Below are 18,130 nucleotides of genomic sequence, written 5' to 3' on the forward strand. Positions count from 1 at the left end.
AATGCACATGAATGGTTTATTGACTTTATTCTATCGATTTACTTGTAAGCATATATATAATATTGGTTGGGAGTTGGGACTTATTGATGCATATTAACATTTTAGCCATTTTAGGTGAGGAATTTACCTCTTTATTTATTTTGTTTTTGCACAGTACATATTGAATATTGAATTAGAAAAATAAATAAAATAAGTTTACAATCGGTTTTTTCCTTTTTGCCCTTTATCTTATTTTATGTTACAAAAGCAACCCGCTTTTTGTCCACCAATCCATAGCACTCAGATTCCTTTCGCCTTTGCTTCCTCTCAACGTTCGGTAGCCGTATCATCATTCATTTCTAAACTTTCACTTCCTCAAAATATGCTACAAAGTCACAATTTGGTCCTCATAGTTTCGAAAATAGAATTAGTGGAGTAATATCTTGGTTTTTCTATATAGCATTACAATATACTTTGCAAATGCTCGTATTTATGAAACAAAAGAAACTCACGTTTTAGAGTTTGTAATACGTACTTAAATCATACTAATAAAGAACACTCATTGTTCAAACATATGACATAATACACTCTCAATATTTAAGAAATAGTAGATACATTTTACAATTGATACATTTAGTTAATTAGTTGATCAAATAACTCCTTATATTGTATTTTCTTTTCATATATTTTTTTGGATAAAGTTCATGAACTATTTAAGTGGTCCTGTTCCATCATTTTCGATTGAAGAATAACATTGCATCTTTCTCATCGAATTACCTAACATAATGACACTTTTGATCCAAGATTTTTTAGAGACGTATCTTACTAGAAAATATAAACTTTATAATTGAAGAAGTACAAAACATGTGACTTTTTTAATATATAACATATATATTTGCTTACATATATTAGCAGTATTACATTGACTTATTAAACATACGTTCGTGAGTACAAGTTCCACTCTAAATAATATCACTAACAAATATTATCTTATTCATTGAAGGTGTATAAGTATTTACCCCTCTCAGTAAAGTAATTAAAAAAATACACATTTGGTGCTCCAGTGATCAACAAGTTACCATTTTGATCTTTTTAGGTGACTAGGTGTAATATTTCATTCAAAATTCATATTCCTCTAGCTTGTATTTTCAATGTTTTTGTAGTAAATCACTTAAACACCCCAACAAGAATACAGCAAACAATTTCAATCCATTGCTTGGTGGTAGTCAAATTGTGATCGAATTCATCAGTTTGAAGTAACAGATAGCAAGACTGAAATTCACAAGAACAATTAAATACACTACAAAAATAATCATGAGGACGAAAAGTCTTGAAACTTAAAAATAACACTAAAAAAATAATTTTTCAGACAAATTATTGATATAAATATCCTACTGAAAGAAGAAATGGAGGTTTGGACCCCTTAAAATCTTCGTTTTTAGGCTCGATTTTCTCATAGTAGTTACGATGTTTGATTTTAAATGAGTTCAGTTTTCTCAATGACATTATATGAAACAAATATTTTTACTTTTTATCTTTACTTCTATATAATAGAGGATTTTTTTTTAAAACTCAAATTATAACTTTGAACTACCTAAATTATCCATCTTCATTATTCACTATTATAACACATCTTTACCTAATATATCCATAATACCCTTAAATTTTAACAACTCATTATCCCATTTCTCCTCAAATCTCAAATACTCATTTTTTTATCTCCTTTATAAACCATTTTATTTCTCTAATTCATTCAAAATCCTTTATCTCAAAAACCGTACATCGATAAACTATAAAGTTATATCGGTGTTCTTAAAATTTCATACTCTTTCATTAGAGATGTCATTCGACATACTTTCGACGAATTTTTAAATCCGAGGGCGGAGTTTGTAAGACATTTTGCTATCACACTCTATGACTTATCATCTCCTATGATTTATCACCCCTACCCTCTCATTGCCGCAACGCACAGATACTTTCTCTCGTCTTATTAAAGCAAGTTGTAATAAAAAGGTTGAGGTCAAGAACTTCAACTATAACTAAAACCAAGGGTAGCTTATATAACTTCACCCTATTTCACTTTTCTTTCACCACTTACAAAATCTCACATTGGACAAAAAAAATTTCAAAAATAATATATAATTTTTTTTTAAATAAAAAACCCAAAATAGTAGTAAGTGGTACAAATCAGATGCTTCCTTCTCAGTGCTTAGTTACAGTTGTGCCAAACATATACATTTTAACATTAAAAAACACACACACACACACACAAAGAAAGAGAATGTGTATGTATGTATCATGTATCTATCTATCATCATCAATAGTTGTATAGTTACTCTCATCATCACCTTCAAATTCAATCAAAATTTCTCATCTTTATTTTAAACAAAACAAAAAAAGTGTGTACAGATGCTTTGCAAATGGGAAAATCACAACAAACCCAATTGCCAATACAACAACAACAACATCAAAATGATGATCAAAATCAAGATGGGTGTTGTTTTTTTGACATTGGTTTTTCAAGATTCACTCATTTGTTTAGTTTCAAGTGTGTTTTTGTGTTGTTGTTAAGTGTTTCTGTTGTTCTCACTGCTGTTTTTTCAATCTTGCATTTGCATCATATACAACTTGGTTTTGATGCCAAAGCTTCTATCAAGAATAGTGGTATGTATCATGTATGTATAATTGTATATAATCAATATTTGTATATGTTATATCTTAGTCTTTTTAGTTTGGTTAAATTTTGTTAATTTTGATTTTATGAATTATGTGTAAATGTGATGGGTTTCAGAAAGTAATAAACTTGGAGAAGAGAAAAGTAAGATATGCAACTTCTCATTTTAAAAAGTTACTAACTTGAAACAGTAAATTTTATAGGATTTTACCCTCTGGAGGTTAGATCTAGCTCATCCAAGATTTTTGAAATTAAATAGTGATTAGATGACTTGATGTTGATTTAAAACAGTATTATGTTGGAATAGTTTAATTAGCAGGAATTGGTAGATGGGTTTGTTTTGTTTTTAAGTAAGTTTTTAATTTATGATTTGATGGTTAGGTGATGATCTGGAACTGTCTATTATGATATTTAAAGCAAGTGATTTAATTGGAAGTATATGCAATTTTTTTAAGTGTCTTTGTATAATAAGGATTATTTGAAAACGGGTAAACGAAGAGGGATCCTTGTTCGGGCTACCTGGAGAGAGTCTTTGGCGTTATGGACATGGCCTGACCAGTCTTCCCGTGTTCGTTTCTTAGACTTCTTACCTGGCCCAGTTTAACTAGTGAGATTCTAACTTAGGTCTCTTATGATTAGGATTGTGAAAAACATGTTCGTTGTAATTTATCTTTTTACTTCTATGTTCTCACATAGTTCAAAGTACTTGATATATAAAATCTTTGTTGGTTTTACTCATCAAAATTAGAAGTCCCATAGGAAATGAAAGTTTTCTTCCCAGACATCTTAAAAAGATTGTTTTTTGATGTATTTTATAGACATGTTTGAGTTTAATGTAAATTTTGATATAAAACATGTTTTAAATGTTGATTCCCATTACCCTTTTTTCTACTTATGACAATTGGTAAGTTCATAAAAATGTTGAGAGTTGTGTAGATTTTCTGTTAAACAATAACTGATACTCCTTATTTGTTATTTCAGCCACGATACAAGCATACTTCAGATTACAAAAGTCTGTTTCATATCTTCTACCACAAATCAGGAGACTAGAGTATGATATTTACGCGGAAATAGGAGTTCCTTACACACAGGTCTGCTAATAGAAGTTATTCCCATTATCCATATTTCCTAAAGGTGGCAGTATGGGCGGGTCAGGTGACAAGTCAAATGGGTAGTGTGCGGTTTGGGTCGAATCGGGTCCTAATTTGTCGGCTTGAAACATGTGTTGTCAAACTTTATTAAATTCTTATGAATAATCCGCATCAAATATGATTACAAAACTACACATTATAACTTCAATAATAATAATCCAATGTTAAGAAAAAATTGATTTAGGGGCATTAAAATTTCTCTTGGGTGACTTTCGACCCATCTGACCTGTTCCTCACAATGCTTTCCATTTGAACAGTTACTCCGCTATTTACAAAAATTAACCCATTTCCGTTGTTTACCTCTAATATTTCTCTTCCAAAAATGCATCTAAAATCAGGAATGTATTAAAATTATACATGAAGGAAGATCATTCTAAATTTTCATTATGTTTTACAGGTTTCTATCTTATCTTTGCACAAAGCAAGTAAATCTAACTGGACCCATGTGGTGTTTGGCGTTCGTCCTGATCCCATGAACTCTACAATAAATCCTGTGTCTTTAAGTATGTTGAGATCATCTTTACTTGATCTGTTCAATCAACGGCCAAACTTGACTTTGACCACATCCATTTTTGGTGAACCGTCTTTGCTTGATATTATCAAGTTTCCTGGTGGGATCACAGTTATTCCTAAGCAATCTCCATCCATATGGATGCCAAGGCAAGCCTTTTTCAATTTCACCCTTCCTAATTCTGTGAGAGAAATCGAAGAAAACTTTGGTGAGTTGAAGGAGCAACTAAAGTCAGGATTGCACCTAAAGCCTTATGAGGTACAGTTTTTACTCAATTATTAATTGCTATATGCTTGGGGTTATTAGTTGGTGTGTTTGTTGGTAACTTCTTGAGATTTATTGAAGGTGGCAAGTTCATTCCATTTACATTTAATCATTTATATGGGATTATTACTGGTTATGTTTTATCACTAATGGGTTATTGTGATACTATAGCTTGTGTAATAAAGTTTAACATGTTTCTTAGTTATATAATTTAAAAATAGTGGAGAAACTGTTTGTGGGTCCGCATAAACCGAATGAACGGTACTAAAAGTTTACCCATTTGCACTTTGTTACTCAACTGGCCTGACTTGCTCATTAGCCATCTCAATTCATCCATAAGCAATTCCTTAAATGCTTCGATGACATTTTGTTAAATTGTATTATCATTACTTCCAAAAAATTAATTACTCAGATCATGCTAGTTTGTACTGTGTTTTTGGTTATGGTACTATATACATATCACAAGCCACAAACGTGATTTAGTTTGAACTGGGAAAACAGGGGGTGCTTCTAAGCTCGCCCAAATGGCCAAATCCTCATTTTGGGTCCTCTAGGAATGATGTTCCCAGGGGTATAATAGGGTGACATTGACCACATTACTACACATTATAGGATTCATAACTTTGGGAGATGAGACTTATAAATTTGGTCAATGATTTATTGAATATGGGAGACAACTAGTTTTGACTAGTATGGGTACCTGTATGCATTAATTTATATACGGGCATATGGCATATTAAGTAACATCAAATGCCCATATGGTATCATGTGTGTTTATCTTACTTATGTAATGCTTCAACTATGAAAGACTTAATGCTTCACTGTTTGTTTCTAGACTAATATATATCAACACCCATATCATTAAACTTTTAGATTTTCAGATCCTAATATCGATGGGTAATGCGCATATTTCAATGAAAACCGTTGCAACTATAAGATGACAAAATGGGCTGGTCGGTCAGCTCAAAACAAGTAATTGTTACTTGTTGAGTATAAGTGAAATGGGTTTGGTTGACCATCACTTTATATTTAACCTGTTTGCCTCATTTGAGATAAAGCATACCCGGATCAACCAATTCGCAAGTAATTGGTCAAAATTGCCACCTTTAATTTGTAGCATAGGTGTGGGCAAATTCGCTGTTCCAAAACTATTGTAATAACTGTTTTTTTATTTGTTTTCCCCAGAGTGTATATATACAAGTAACCAACAAAGCCGGTTCAACAAAAGATCCCCCAGTTACAGTCCAGGCATCGATTGTGTCAGATTTAGGCAACCTTGTGCCTCTAAGATTGAAACAATTGGCCCAAACAATCACAGGATCACCCCCAGCTAGAAATCTTGGCCTAGATCACTCTGTTTTTGGCAATGTAAAAGAAATCAGGTTATCGTCTTATCTATATCATACCCTTGATGCCCCTACCCCTTCACCTACACCAGCTCCAGAATTAAACGATTACGCGAGACCCATTACTCCCCCGTCTCCACCTATTTCTCCATCTCAGCATTCACAACATTCATCTCCGTGTTCTAATTGCGTGTTTTCTACACCAAGCCCTGAAAACGGGCATGAACCATCTTCACCACCTCTTCCAAATGCCCCACCACCTTCACTGGGCCGTTCTTGTGGTGGGTTTCAAATCTTGCCAGCCCCGTCACCAAGGTATGTATCACGTCATCATTCTAATAGTCCGCCGCCTTTGTATCAAAAGTTAGAAATACCTCCTAGTCTTTCTCCGTTACCAGTTGTATCCTATGCCTTGCGCGTAGATCAAGTAAAAGTGGATCTGAAAGATTCAGCTCCTCCAGCAGTTTCGGTCTCACCATACATGGCTTGTAAGTTACTTCTTGATCTCTCTCTCTCTCTTTTAAGTAACATATTGTGGGGTGTTTATTATGTCTTATTTTGGAACTTATTAGCTAAGATGTTACGGTAATTGGATGATTAGGACAGTACATTTAGAACACTAATCAAATATTCATATTTCTGAACTAACTTTTGATCATTATGGCCTTTGAAGCATAAAGCTCTAAATCATTCCTTAGATATTTAAGAGAAGTAAGAGAAACTCAGATGTATGACTTTATCAAGTTTATATTTCTCATGTACTTCAATATTGTGGACGTTCACCATAAATCTCCCTTTACGTCGACAAAGAAGGAGCTTTGACCCGTCAAATGGCAGGATAGTATTATTCCACTTGGAGATCTCCTACTTATTTACTTAAATATCATTTAACCTTTTGAATATCCCTAAGATTGTGTAAGTGGGAGTTGATACATATTAAACGTGCGACCGGCCAAAATCCAAATGCATAAACTCTGTCGGACGTGTATAAGTGGTCTGTGTGCATACCCTGAGTTTGTTTTCTAGTGCTTTGCAAGTGGAAAAGGAGTTTTTAAAATTAAAAAATAAACATACAGTAAATTGCTGCTCTATTATATTGCATCCCTTGAAAAAAATTGTGTTCTGATAAATTAATAATGCATACCACTTGGAAATTTAAGATACTCCAATTTTGTCCATGGGCAAAAATGTCACAGACATTGCTAGTTGACCAGCCTGAACCGTTATGCTTAAGTAGTCTGGTTATTTCAACTTAGAATATTATCTATTAGTGGTGGAATGTGCTTTCGAGTTTCCACAAGAGTGGCACATGGCTAGAATATGTAATCTTTGTTTTTACATCATGATCATGTGATTCAAAGTCAACTAGTGATTAGAAAAAAGGTTCCACCATTCATGGCTGAAAAACCAAACCTTCTAACCTGTCCTAGTCTATGGTATGACTTTAAGTTTCTTTATTTGCCTTATAATCTGAGATAATATTATACACTTTAAAATTCAGATTCATCCACATGTATATTGCTTAGGTTCCAAAATGTTTAGTTGTTAGGTACGAAAGTGTCGCTGTTGGTATCCGAAAACTTTCTCCATGTATTTTAGTGAAGGGCATTTTAAGTATTTGACAAGTAGTCAAACATTATTCTTATACTATGTACCATTGGGGGTGATTCTTTCATCTATGGTTTCTATTGGTTTAATTTCATTATTATTTCTGTGATGTGGGTCAGATCAGGGTTTGCTGTCTATTTGCCTGATTGCCTCTCCAACACTTCTGTCATTTTCGTATACATTTTTTTTCCAATCAATACATCAATGTATCTGCCTAAAAACCAAATTTAGGAGGATGTTAGCACTTGAATACATGGGCGAGTTTTGACCTGTTTCTTTTTTAGATAAGTTTTTAAACTTTACTCGTTTGAACTGGTAGATATTAAAAAATACCCAAATTAGATCATTTTAGTCGAGTGAGTAAAAACTTCTACATCTAACTCTACGCATGTGATGCAAATTTTGTTATATTCATCATTTGATAGATTCTAGTTATCTAATATCCTTTTCATCTGTGTATCTGCAGCTTCAGCAACGAGTTCTTTCAATTACATAGCCGGGCCTCTGTTCATCTTTACACTCATGATACTCCAAACTTTATAACTCAGCCACACGCACTGACTTACGCACAAACACACATCAATACAAACACAGATTGATACATACACAAACTGTACATGAACCAGAAAAAAGTAGCAGGTCAAAGCCAAACAGTGGCAGGCCTCTTTCTGTTCCACGTTGTGGGGAATGTTTCCCGAAGGGAATCCTTCTTTCGGATGGTGGCTAATTGAGAAGTCTAACGTCTCCATGCCGTGCTAGCAGGTCACAACAAAAGTTGTAACTTATGTTGGTTGTTTTTGAGCTAAAGAAACATGATCATAACTCTATTGTTAAAAAACCAATGTGGAAAAGTGAGATGCCTACATATAATATAAAACTTAATATGCTATATGACATTATTACTTTTGCATTTATACTAGTTGGACCTAAAGTCAATGTTTTAAAAACCGCTATTTTAGTTATACCGGTGTGGAAAATTTTTTTGGTATTACTGGAAATACCGGCCGGTATGATTATTTTAATTTCTTTTGTTTTTTTATTTAAAAAAACCTACAAAACTTGTTAAAATTTAACGAAAATAGTCAAAATCTAATTATAATTTTCTTTTGGGTAAATCCAGTTATAATTCATTCAAAAATAATAATAAATAGATATTTTACAACAAAATATAAGTTTTAAAATTCACACACAACAAAAAATAACATTAAAGTATCGTAAAAATAATTTTAAAAAAATTCAAATTTTTTTTTTTAAAATACCGGAAACACCGGAATGGTATTACCGGAAAATACTGGGAATACCGGCCGATATTGAATAGTGAAAATACTGGAATAATACCGGACTTAAAATACCGGAGTACTCTTCGATACCTGTAATACCGGCTGGTATATACCGGTATCTAAAACATTGCCTAAAGTTGTAAACAAACCGAATGAACAAACACCAATGGGTCTTGCTCATGTTCATATATGCTTAACTAAGCAAAATAAACGAGCCTGAACACATAGGCAAATAGATTTTCGTATATCGTTTCTTTATATTTAAAATGCACAAATTAACAAACATGAATAACTTTTTTAAAAAATAAACCTTTTCATGTTCCTTTGTTTAAAAAGTATTGTGATATAAACAATCGTACATACACAGACATGTCATATTTTACTCATACATCATCAAACATGCTTCACAGTATTGTACAATACAACACCTTAAAACACATTTGATGGTGTACGGTTAAAATTAAATGATGTACTGTTAGAATTAAACGATGTACAAATCATGACCCTTGAAACATACATAAAGTTGGCTTAAGTATGACTATTCTTGTAATTATATATGTCGAATAATAGAATATAAATAAATGAAGCCGCAAATGGATCTTAACGAACACTTTATCCAAATTTACAAGCGAAAACAAATGGGCGAGCATATGGTAAGATATGTTGTTCTTGTTCGTTCGTTTATTTATCAAGCGGACACACACGAACTTCCCATCAAAAGGGTTCACAAACTATTAGTTAAACAAGCTTTTGAAACTCCCGGTATCCCAAATTCCCAATCTGAGTATCATAACTTAACTTTAATTTTGTACTTACAATCACCAACAATAAATGATAATGGAATTTCATATAACATTGTCCTATATGAAGTCATCCAATGAATTACATTGTGAGATTTAACTTATTGTTTGTTTAACAATCACATTGTGTTTAAAGTTCCTTAATACATATTATTTCGAAAAGGCGATACCAAGTAAGATAAGAACTCATAAACTGAACCAAGCGTGTCACCAATTCTATCTGCAAAGATACATAAGAACATTAGACGACGGATTACGTTTGTTAAATACATAGAATTTATATGGGAAACGGTAAAGGAAGATATATATATATAATGACGGACCTAAGAGAGATATAGGATTCCTGTTGTGATGATAATAATCTTGTTGAAATGCCGAGTTTGAGAATGCTCTAAAAGGCCATACCATGATTAGTTGTTCTAAACCCCTATTCATGTCGAAATTGTTTCCAAAATCTTGTCTTGGAAAAGCATCTTCGTAATGCGTTTGATGATTGTTGTTTGAGAGGCCTTCTATCACATATCGGCATACTGGGCAGGTATCGTGGATGCTCAACCATGGAAAGATGCAGTCAGAATGATAGAAATGTTTACAAGGCAGTTCCCTTGCTTCTCCTCCAACCTCAAACTCATCTTTGCAGACAGGGCAATGCAAATCGTTAGCCAAATGAGATGGAGTTAGAGTCACAAGCGGCAGGGCTTCAATAATTGATGTTGTTTGAGACGGTCTTTGGGTCTCTTCTTCATTGAAAACGTTACCAGCTTCCTCAAAAGCCGCATTTTGGGCATCAAGAGATCCATCACCCACAAGTCTCGGCTGAGAGCCTGTAATTTGGAAGATAAAATTTGGGTCTAGACTTTGATCAGTTTCAGTATCAAGACCATGTGGTCCAAGGAATTGTTGTGGCTCAGGCGGATCAAGTAAAAGAGCCAAGTTCTCTATTAGTTGTGTGGCCAAAGATGGTTCTACATTTGCAACGTTGGATATCAACCTAGGTCTTTGCATATCAAGCTCATCGGGGATAATTCCTAAACATCGTGGGCAAACAGTTTCGGGTAGGTGATTTGAGTTGGTTCTAAATGTTCTTTGACAACGTCGACACCAATAGTAATGATGGGTTCTCATCCTTTGGTTCCCATTGACAATAACGCGACGACGAGGTAACAATGACATATGGTTATATGGAAAATGTATCTAAGCGAAAGAAGTGTGTGTTTAAAGATGTGAAACAGAGATAAATGTGACAGAAGTTCATATATAATTGATGTTTTAAGAGTACTGAACAACAAAAAAGGATGCCTTTTGCAAGATGCAAAAGGCCAGAGATTCTTAACTTGTGATGGTTTTCTTTTGCTTATATGTATGGCATCTGACATTGCAAAGTTAAGCATGTGTAAGCAAGCCATGGTTGGTCTTTCTTATTTCATTTGTTTTGCAAACAAAACTCAAATTGAATCAAATAGGCTGATTCTTTTATATAAATTTGACACCTAGATCCAAGTACAAACCAGCAGATGATAAATATCTGATTTTGAATTCAAGAAACTAATTACATCCGAGGCAAAGACTAAATCTGGATTTAACCAATGATGCCATGATGGTACTAAAATCGGATTACAAGGTTTCTTTATCAACATTTAGGGACCGACCTTCTAAATATTGGACAAGTACTCGACAAGGAAATGGCAGCCAGAAAGTTTATGCCTCCAACTGTTCTCAAAAGCATTTCTTTCTCTTATTACTTCGTACATTATTTGTCAATCGTCACTCGGTTCTAATTTATCAGTGTATACTTCTATCGGGTTTTAAGTTTTCCTATTTCAAGAACCTCGGAAGCAGCCAAGCACAAAACCATCATATCTTTCAACATCTATACATGGCTACATTGAGCTGGTTTCAAACCATCATTCATCAGTTGAAAAGTTCAACGAGTAGAATTATAGAAATTAGTACAAGTTATTACTATCAAAAGTAACTCATCACTTAATTGTAACTATCATCACTTACTCAGTGATCCTACTTCCTTATTTACACTTCATCACTATTACATACAACAAAAAGGAAACAATCAATATCTAGCAATACCATTTAATCATATTTCTAGTCAGTAATGGTATTTCAAACCATTGTATTTGACACATGACTTCTACAAATCCAACATACTTGCAAAAATGCAGCACAAACATTTAAAATTGGGATGCCCAGTTTGCTGACTTCCGTTCATCAAATGTTTGTTTCTGCATTTTTGTGAGTATGTAGATCATAATGAAGTGTCAAGTACATTAACTGAAGATGTCGAAAACTATGTTTTTCTATACGTGGAGAGCATTGAAGATGGGACATCAAATATGATGTGTAGACATATCTATAACCTTGATCTGGTCCTTAAGCAATCAAATATCCATAGCTCGAAGGTGATGTTGGCTTACAAGACTCAGAAGTCCAAATCATGATGTAACCAACGGGCTGCCTTCCTGAACCAAATCTTCCACTGGGTTTAGTGCAGCCCAGACAGCTGCATCCATGTATCCAAGCTCAAATAGGTTATCAAGCACTGAATCGGCTGCTGGCTCCAATGCCCAATTAAAAAGCTGTAATGAATAGATTAAGATTTATATTCATGATAACAACGACAATATTGCTTCTATCATTGATGGAAGATTTGGGACATTTACTAGTGATGGAGTTGATTCAGCATAGTTTTCAATTAGGCCACATATAAGATACTGGTAGCTAAAAAGAAATCAGATTGAAAGTTGTCAAAAGCGCATATTTAATGCATACAATCTCCTACAGTTGCCAGATTAATATTTTAGTAACATAGCTTCTGGCATCATATTAGCGTGTAAAATATTTATAAGATTTGTCGAAGTAACGGATGAAAGTGCTTGCATGTCAGCCTGGACTTGTGTATTTGACCCATTTGACCGCTAATATGATTACAGAACCATTTCAATTAAAAATTTGCCTATTTGACCCGTACTCAACCTACCCATTTTTCCACCTGCAGTTACAATATTAAAAAAATTACTAATAAATTTGTACCTCTCTTGGGCTTGCCCTATTTTCTGGATTACAGTCGGGGCTGATCCCAATGTCTTCCAATCCTAAACGACTGGCAGGAAAAGCACAGACACGAATCTGTAATGCAAAATATCACATTAAATGTTGAAAAGCCAAACAGTGTTTTCTAACTACTTGTGTAAGTTGTTGTACTCCCCAAGAACTGTACAGCATTTAAGCAACTTCCAAAATTATGTACCAATCATTCTTGATTCAAATACACTCTAGAAAGTCTCAACCCTTTAACTTGTGAGCGAGGCCAAATGGGTCAGACAGGTCTAATGGTCCAAAGTCTATCATCTATCATTGCATGCAACCTCCTAAATCATTTGAGATAATTGGTTACTACCACAAGAAACTTGTGAAATTATTATCTTGTCCAACTAATCTTCAACAACTTTGAGTATTTAATGAAGTCAAACTTGTTCATGAGTTTTTCGCTTCAGTCATTTGCGAGGATAATTTTAATCATATCATAATTTTGATAGTTTGGCTTAAGTATCGTCATAATAAGTGCGATTAATATTAAACTAGTTATCGTACCTGCGCGTTGCCGCGGGGTACGCTTTCTACACGACAAAATTTTAGACTCAAATTTATGTCAAATATTCGAACTAAAAAATAAAAAAGACAATTAAACATGTAACAATAACAAAAAAAAAAAAAATTAAAGTGTTACAAGATGTATAAAAACATAAACAATAGCTATATTGAGTAATATTTTAAATATAATATAAACTTTTAAACAGTAAAATTGTAACCATGTGAAAGTTATTTGATAAAAACATGAGAACCCAAAAATTAGTCAAGAAAATAAAAACGAAAACTTTGATGTGGGGCAAATTTAAAAACGTTATATATTTAAGGAAAATGATAATGACAGCCCAAAGGGTTGTCATTAAGGGCTTATTACATGCATAAAAAGTAGTACTTTATATATCAATAACCGCCCTCCTGAATTTTCATAAGACAAAGTACAAACTTTAATGCATCAAATTAATTAATACCGACATCCTTAAGGACTTTCATTAACAAAACTCTTTATTTAAAAAGTAAAATCGTAATCATGTGAAAGTTATTTGATGAAAATGTTAGAACCCAGAAATTCAATGTCAAGAAAATAAAAACGAAAACTTTGATGTGGGCAAATTTAAAAACGTTATGTATATAAAAGACGAATAAAAATAGTCAAACCAAATGTTTAAAAGCAAAATCGTGACCAGGTGAAAGTTATTTGATGAAAACATTAGAACCCAGAAATTCAGTGTCAAGAAAATAAAAACTAAAACTTTGATGTGGGACAAATTAAAAAACGTTATGTATATAAAAAGACAAATAAAAATAGTCAAACCAAATGTTTAGAAGTAAAATCGTGACCAGGCGAAAGTTATTTGATGAAAACATGAGAACCCAATAATTTAGTGTCAAGAAAATAAAAACGAAAACTTTAATGTGGGGCAAAAGTTAAAAGATAGAAAGTTTAGGAGGTTAAAAATGAAATATGGTAAAAGTTTATTATGTGCTATACGAACTTGTACATTCCGCGCATAATTTACTTGTACATTTCTATAAGTTTTTAGTATAGTATAAATATTAACACTTTAACAGTTTTATAAAATTTGTTACTTATATATATATATATATATATATTTAAAAAAAAAAGCATTAAATGGTAGGTTATAATGAATAAAAAAAAAAATTCTACCAAAAATGCTTAAAAATGTATGTTTGTAACTTCAAGGATGTTTGGTAGCTAAAACTTAAAATAAAGGGACTACTACATAAATTTGGAAGTCTTAATCAAAAGAAGAGACAACTTAATATAATGAAGATCCAAAGAGTTAACCCTTGATCTTCCAACCCATGCAAGGTAAACTCCTAACAACCAACCAATCTAATGAAATAATCGCTCAATTTAGACTTCCTTTTTCTATTATTATAAACACCAGCTTTTAAAAAGACAATATTTTACTATTCATTTACTTTGCCTTTTGATATTTTGAGCAATAACATAGAAAAGGAGATCAAGGTTACCGTTTTAGCAGCGGATGTTGGTGGCATAAACAAAGTCAGACCACCGTCTACACAAAGTCGGTTTCGGAATAGGATTGCTGGTCTTGGCGCAAGATAACTGCACAAGATATGATTTTAGTTCCTATGCAATGTCATAAAAAGGACCAGTAATTTTGTATGCAGAGAAGGATACCCTGGAATAAATGAAGAAGTAATTACTGCATTGATGAGATCCTCCCTAGAATCAAACTGATCAACAAGTAAACCTCTAGGTCTCCAAAGAATTTGTGTTACAGCAACTATATTCAAAAAAACATTTATGAGAAAGCTGCATACAAAATGCGGTCATAACTATAAAAATTCATCGGTTTTTGCATTTAGTTGTTGGTTTGATCTCAAGATGAATTTGAGTTGGAATCAAACAATGAAACAATATATGTTATTCCAATATTTGTCTCAATTTCTGGAAACAGTGATCTAAAGAGGTTTTATGGATTATATACACATTTTGGATGGCTTTCAACCCGGTTTAACCCATAATACTTTTTCTTCTAGACTAACTTTTTAATTAGCTCATTTCACCTGATAGAGAAAACGCATATCCCACATTGACCCAATCATCAGTGAATAGGTCAAAGTTTCCATATCTAAGAGCACGTTAATACTAAAAAGTTTTATAATCTTTAGGAGAGTAGCACTATGCTCACCTCGAACCCTCCCATTAGACCTTATATGGGCGTCTTCCGGTAGAAACTGTTCAAGAACCTCTCTGAGAACTGCCTGATCAAGGAATCAATTAGCATGTCAAAACTAAAGATTTCATCAGTTTGATAAAGGAAGACAGATTCCATCTATCTAGTGTCGGAAGAAACAAATATGTGAATATGAGGAAAAATGATGATGAGACCAAAAAATGAGGAATTGGTGAACAGAAAAAGTAGTATAAATGAATAAAATTTCATATTTTGATGTTTCCGGTATTTGGCTATTCCAATAATCATAATATCTAGAAGTTAAGAAAAATACCCCAAGACGAAATGCAGTCCCTCTACTTCGACAATCTTCTGCTAAAACTTTTGTAGCTTCTAAGGCCTCCTCCATACTTGCACCCGATGCAACCACTGCACATACGATGGCACCGGCTGATGAACCAGCTAAGGGCGTCGTATCCTGATTCAACCAATTGTCATCATAAATTACAAAAAAAAAAAAAGATTGTAGAACTTTCATAATCATAGGAGGTCATCAAGATAGGAAAATATACCAAATGAATATAAGAAAGGTATATCAAAAAAGAAAACCACGAGGCACGAGCCTACACAGACCGTAACTATAAATCTACAATGCTATATCATTTGGTGATTCATGCTCAATATCTTTGTAACCATGTATATTGATATTAACCAGTATAAAAATCATTTTCTTTTGAAAGGGGTCTACAATATAAAATGAAATGAAACTAAGAAAACCACATTCATTTTGAACTTTGCACCCAAATGCCTTCAGATTTCAAAATAAAAATCCACGATAACTACGTTCATGTCTTAGATGGGGCCAAGTGGCCAACTCAGCTCCTTAAATGAACGCTTCAACTTGCATCAAACAGATAGGTGGAAAGGAACATTGTAATAGATACGATGTTTTGGACGATCTTTACAAACTTCCAATGATCTAAATTAGAATACCATGGTGGGGAGTAGTTGGAAGCTTACTAGTTACTACCAATGACATAATAACAACCACTGATATGTCACATGATGTTCAGCATTCATCCACTTTAATAGCATAACCATGAATCGACAGCATACCAATGTGAAGTAACCTCTAACCATTACCAACTAGCATCTCCCTTAAACACCATGGAGAAATCAAATCATACTTACCGCAAACAAGATATGTTTGCATGATGTAGACTGCTAAGTGCTAACTTGCCATCATAAGGACAATCAAGTTCATACATACTTCAAACTTCAAAGGGCTAAGTCCACCAACATGTATCAAACTTGTAACATTTTACTATTTTTGTATCCGCTAATTGAGCGTCTATTGTGTGTATCAAAGTTTCAAGTTATCGGCTTATCGTGATTCTATGTATGACATGGTAACACATATACTTGTCATGTTAGCAAAAGTACCAGTTACATAATGAAAATTTAACCAAACACATACAATAGCAATGAACGAACTAAACTCTAATACATACTAAAGACCGTCATAAAGTTATATATACACACACACACTATAGCAAACTGCAAAAGATGCCAAGCTGCATACATTTTGGCACTCTTATCCATATTCTGAATCATTCTAACGAAACAAGTCTAAAGTAGTTCACCAACAACACAACCTACTTCATACATCCAAAACAATATCTTATATCAACAAATTAAACAACCTTCCATGAAAGAAGGCAATCCAATCCAATATCCTATACATATACATATACACATACATATACACATATATATACACAAACACAAATGGAGTATATGTTATACCTTAATATAACCTTTTTCAATTAAACACTTGGCAACACCAAGATGATAAGGAAACAACAACCCGGCCGCCGAAAAACTAAACCCGGGGCTCGTAACAACCACTCTCTCCCTCTCAGCTTCCACATCTTTCAACCTTTGTTCCCACACCACATCTCCGTCGTCAACCACCGCCGCAATCTCCTCCTCTTTTTTCCTACTCCAGAACCCAAATAAATTTTCTTTCTTTTTCTTATTCCCATTATTATTATTAGTACTATTCAATTCTTCAAAAAACACAACATTATCATTTTCCTTAATTTCCGTCCCGTTTTCTTTCAAAGTACTTCTTTTTATCAACCTTGAAGCAATACCCAGAAAAAGTTCGCCGGTAGCAACCCCTATTGACCGTTTTTCCGGCGCCGGCGGTGATGGGTCGTCGGAAAGTTTTAGTGGGTCGTTTGGGGTTGATTTTGTGACGAAATTGAAAGAATTTTGACGGTGGGAAAATGGGTTTTTTGAGGTGAGAAATGGGTGGTGGAAAACGGCGGAATTGGACAGTGAAGATGTCATCGGAAAAGAAAACGACGGTGGTTGACAGTGGCGGAGGTAGTTATGAATTAGTTTATGAAATTGGACGGAAAATGTTTCGTAGACATATGTATACATTTTTGATTTTTTTTTTCTTTTAAGTATTATTAAAATGAAATTAAATGAATAAGACAAAAATGTTTGGTAATTCTATTTATATATGATGATTAAATCTATGTTAAGTACCTTTCAAATAAAAATTATGTTAACTTGTTAACTTAAATTTTAATAATTACGACCTTTAATCTATTATTATTAGAGATTAGAGATATATTACGAGAAGTTTTAAGTTGTATATAATTCAAGGTTGGCTTGATTATCGTCATAATAAATGCGAGGATAATTATAATCATATCATACTTCAAATGGTCTATCA

The 18,130-nt window shown here is 33.3% G+C and overlaps 3 protein-coding genes across 3 annotated transcripts; 1 reads left to right on the forward strand and 2 right to left on the reverse strand.

The window, feature by feature from the left end:
• Positions 1 to 2,252: 2,252 nt before the first annotated feature.
• On the forward strand, positions 2,253 to 8,432 carry LOC122592865. The gene is made up of 5 exons (XM_043765185.1): positions 2,253 to 2,643; positions 3,635 to 3,744; positions 4,202 to 4,573; positions 5,765 to 6,413; positions 8,000 to 8,432. The coding sequence occupies exons 1-5, from the start codon at positions 2,400 to 2,402 to the stop codon at positions 8,074 to 8,076; spliced, it is 1,452 nt and encodes a 483-aa protein (XP_043621120.1). The 5' UTR covers positions 2,253 to 2,399; the 3' UTR covers positions 8,077 to 8,432.
• A 1,209-nt stretch (positions 8,433 to 9,641) lies between these two features.
• LOC122594379 (probable E3 ubiquitin-protein ligase RHC1A) lies at positions 9,642 to 10,831 on the reverse strand. The gene is made up of 2 exons (XM_043766845.1): positions 9,937 to 10,831; positions 9,642 to 9,833 (listed from the first exon to the last, which is right to left on the reverse strand). Exons 1-2 carry the CDS (start codon positions 10,784 to 10,786, stop codon positions 9,754 to 9,756), a joined length of 930 nt encoding a protein of 309 aa, XP_043622780.1. The 5' UTR covers positions 10,787 to 10,831; the 3' UTR covers positions 9,642 to 9,753.
• Positions 10,832 to 11,576: 745 nt separating this feature from the next.
• LOC122592822 (patatin-like phospholipase domain-containing protein 4) lies at positions 11,577 to 17,819 on the reverse strand. Its single transcript, XM_043765137.1, has 7 exons — positions 17,188 to 17,819; positions 15,716 to 15,859; positions 15,397 to 15,469; positions 14,883 to 14,988; positions 14,711 to 14,807; positions 12,659 to 12,754; positions 11,577 to 12,204 (listed from the first exon to the last, which is right to left on the reverse strand). The coding sequence occupies exons 1-7, from the start codon at positions 17,734 to 17,736 to the stop codon at positions 12,061 to 12,063; spliced, it is 1,209 nt and encodes a 402-aa protein (XP_043621072.1). The 5' UTR covers positions 17,737 to 17,819; the 3' UTR covers positions 11,577 to 12,060.
• Between the last annotated feature and the right edge of the window lie 311 nt (positions 17,820 to 18,130).

Source organism: Erigeron canadensis, chromosome 3 (assembly GCF_010389155.1).
Source record: "Erigeron canadensis isolate Cc75 chromosome 3, C_canadensis_v1, whole genome shotgun sequence".
Lineage (NCBI taxonomy): Eukaryota > Viridiplantae > Streptophyta > Magnoliopsida > Asterales > Asteraceae > Erigeron > Erigeron canadensis.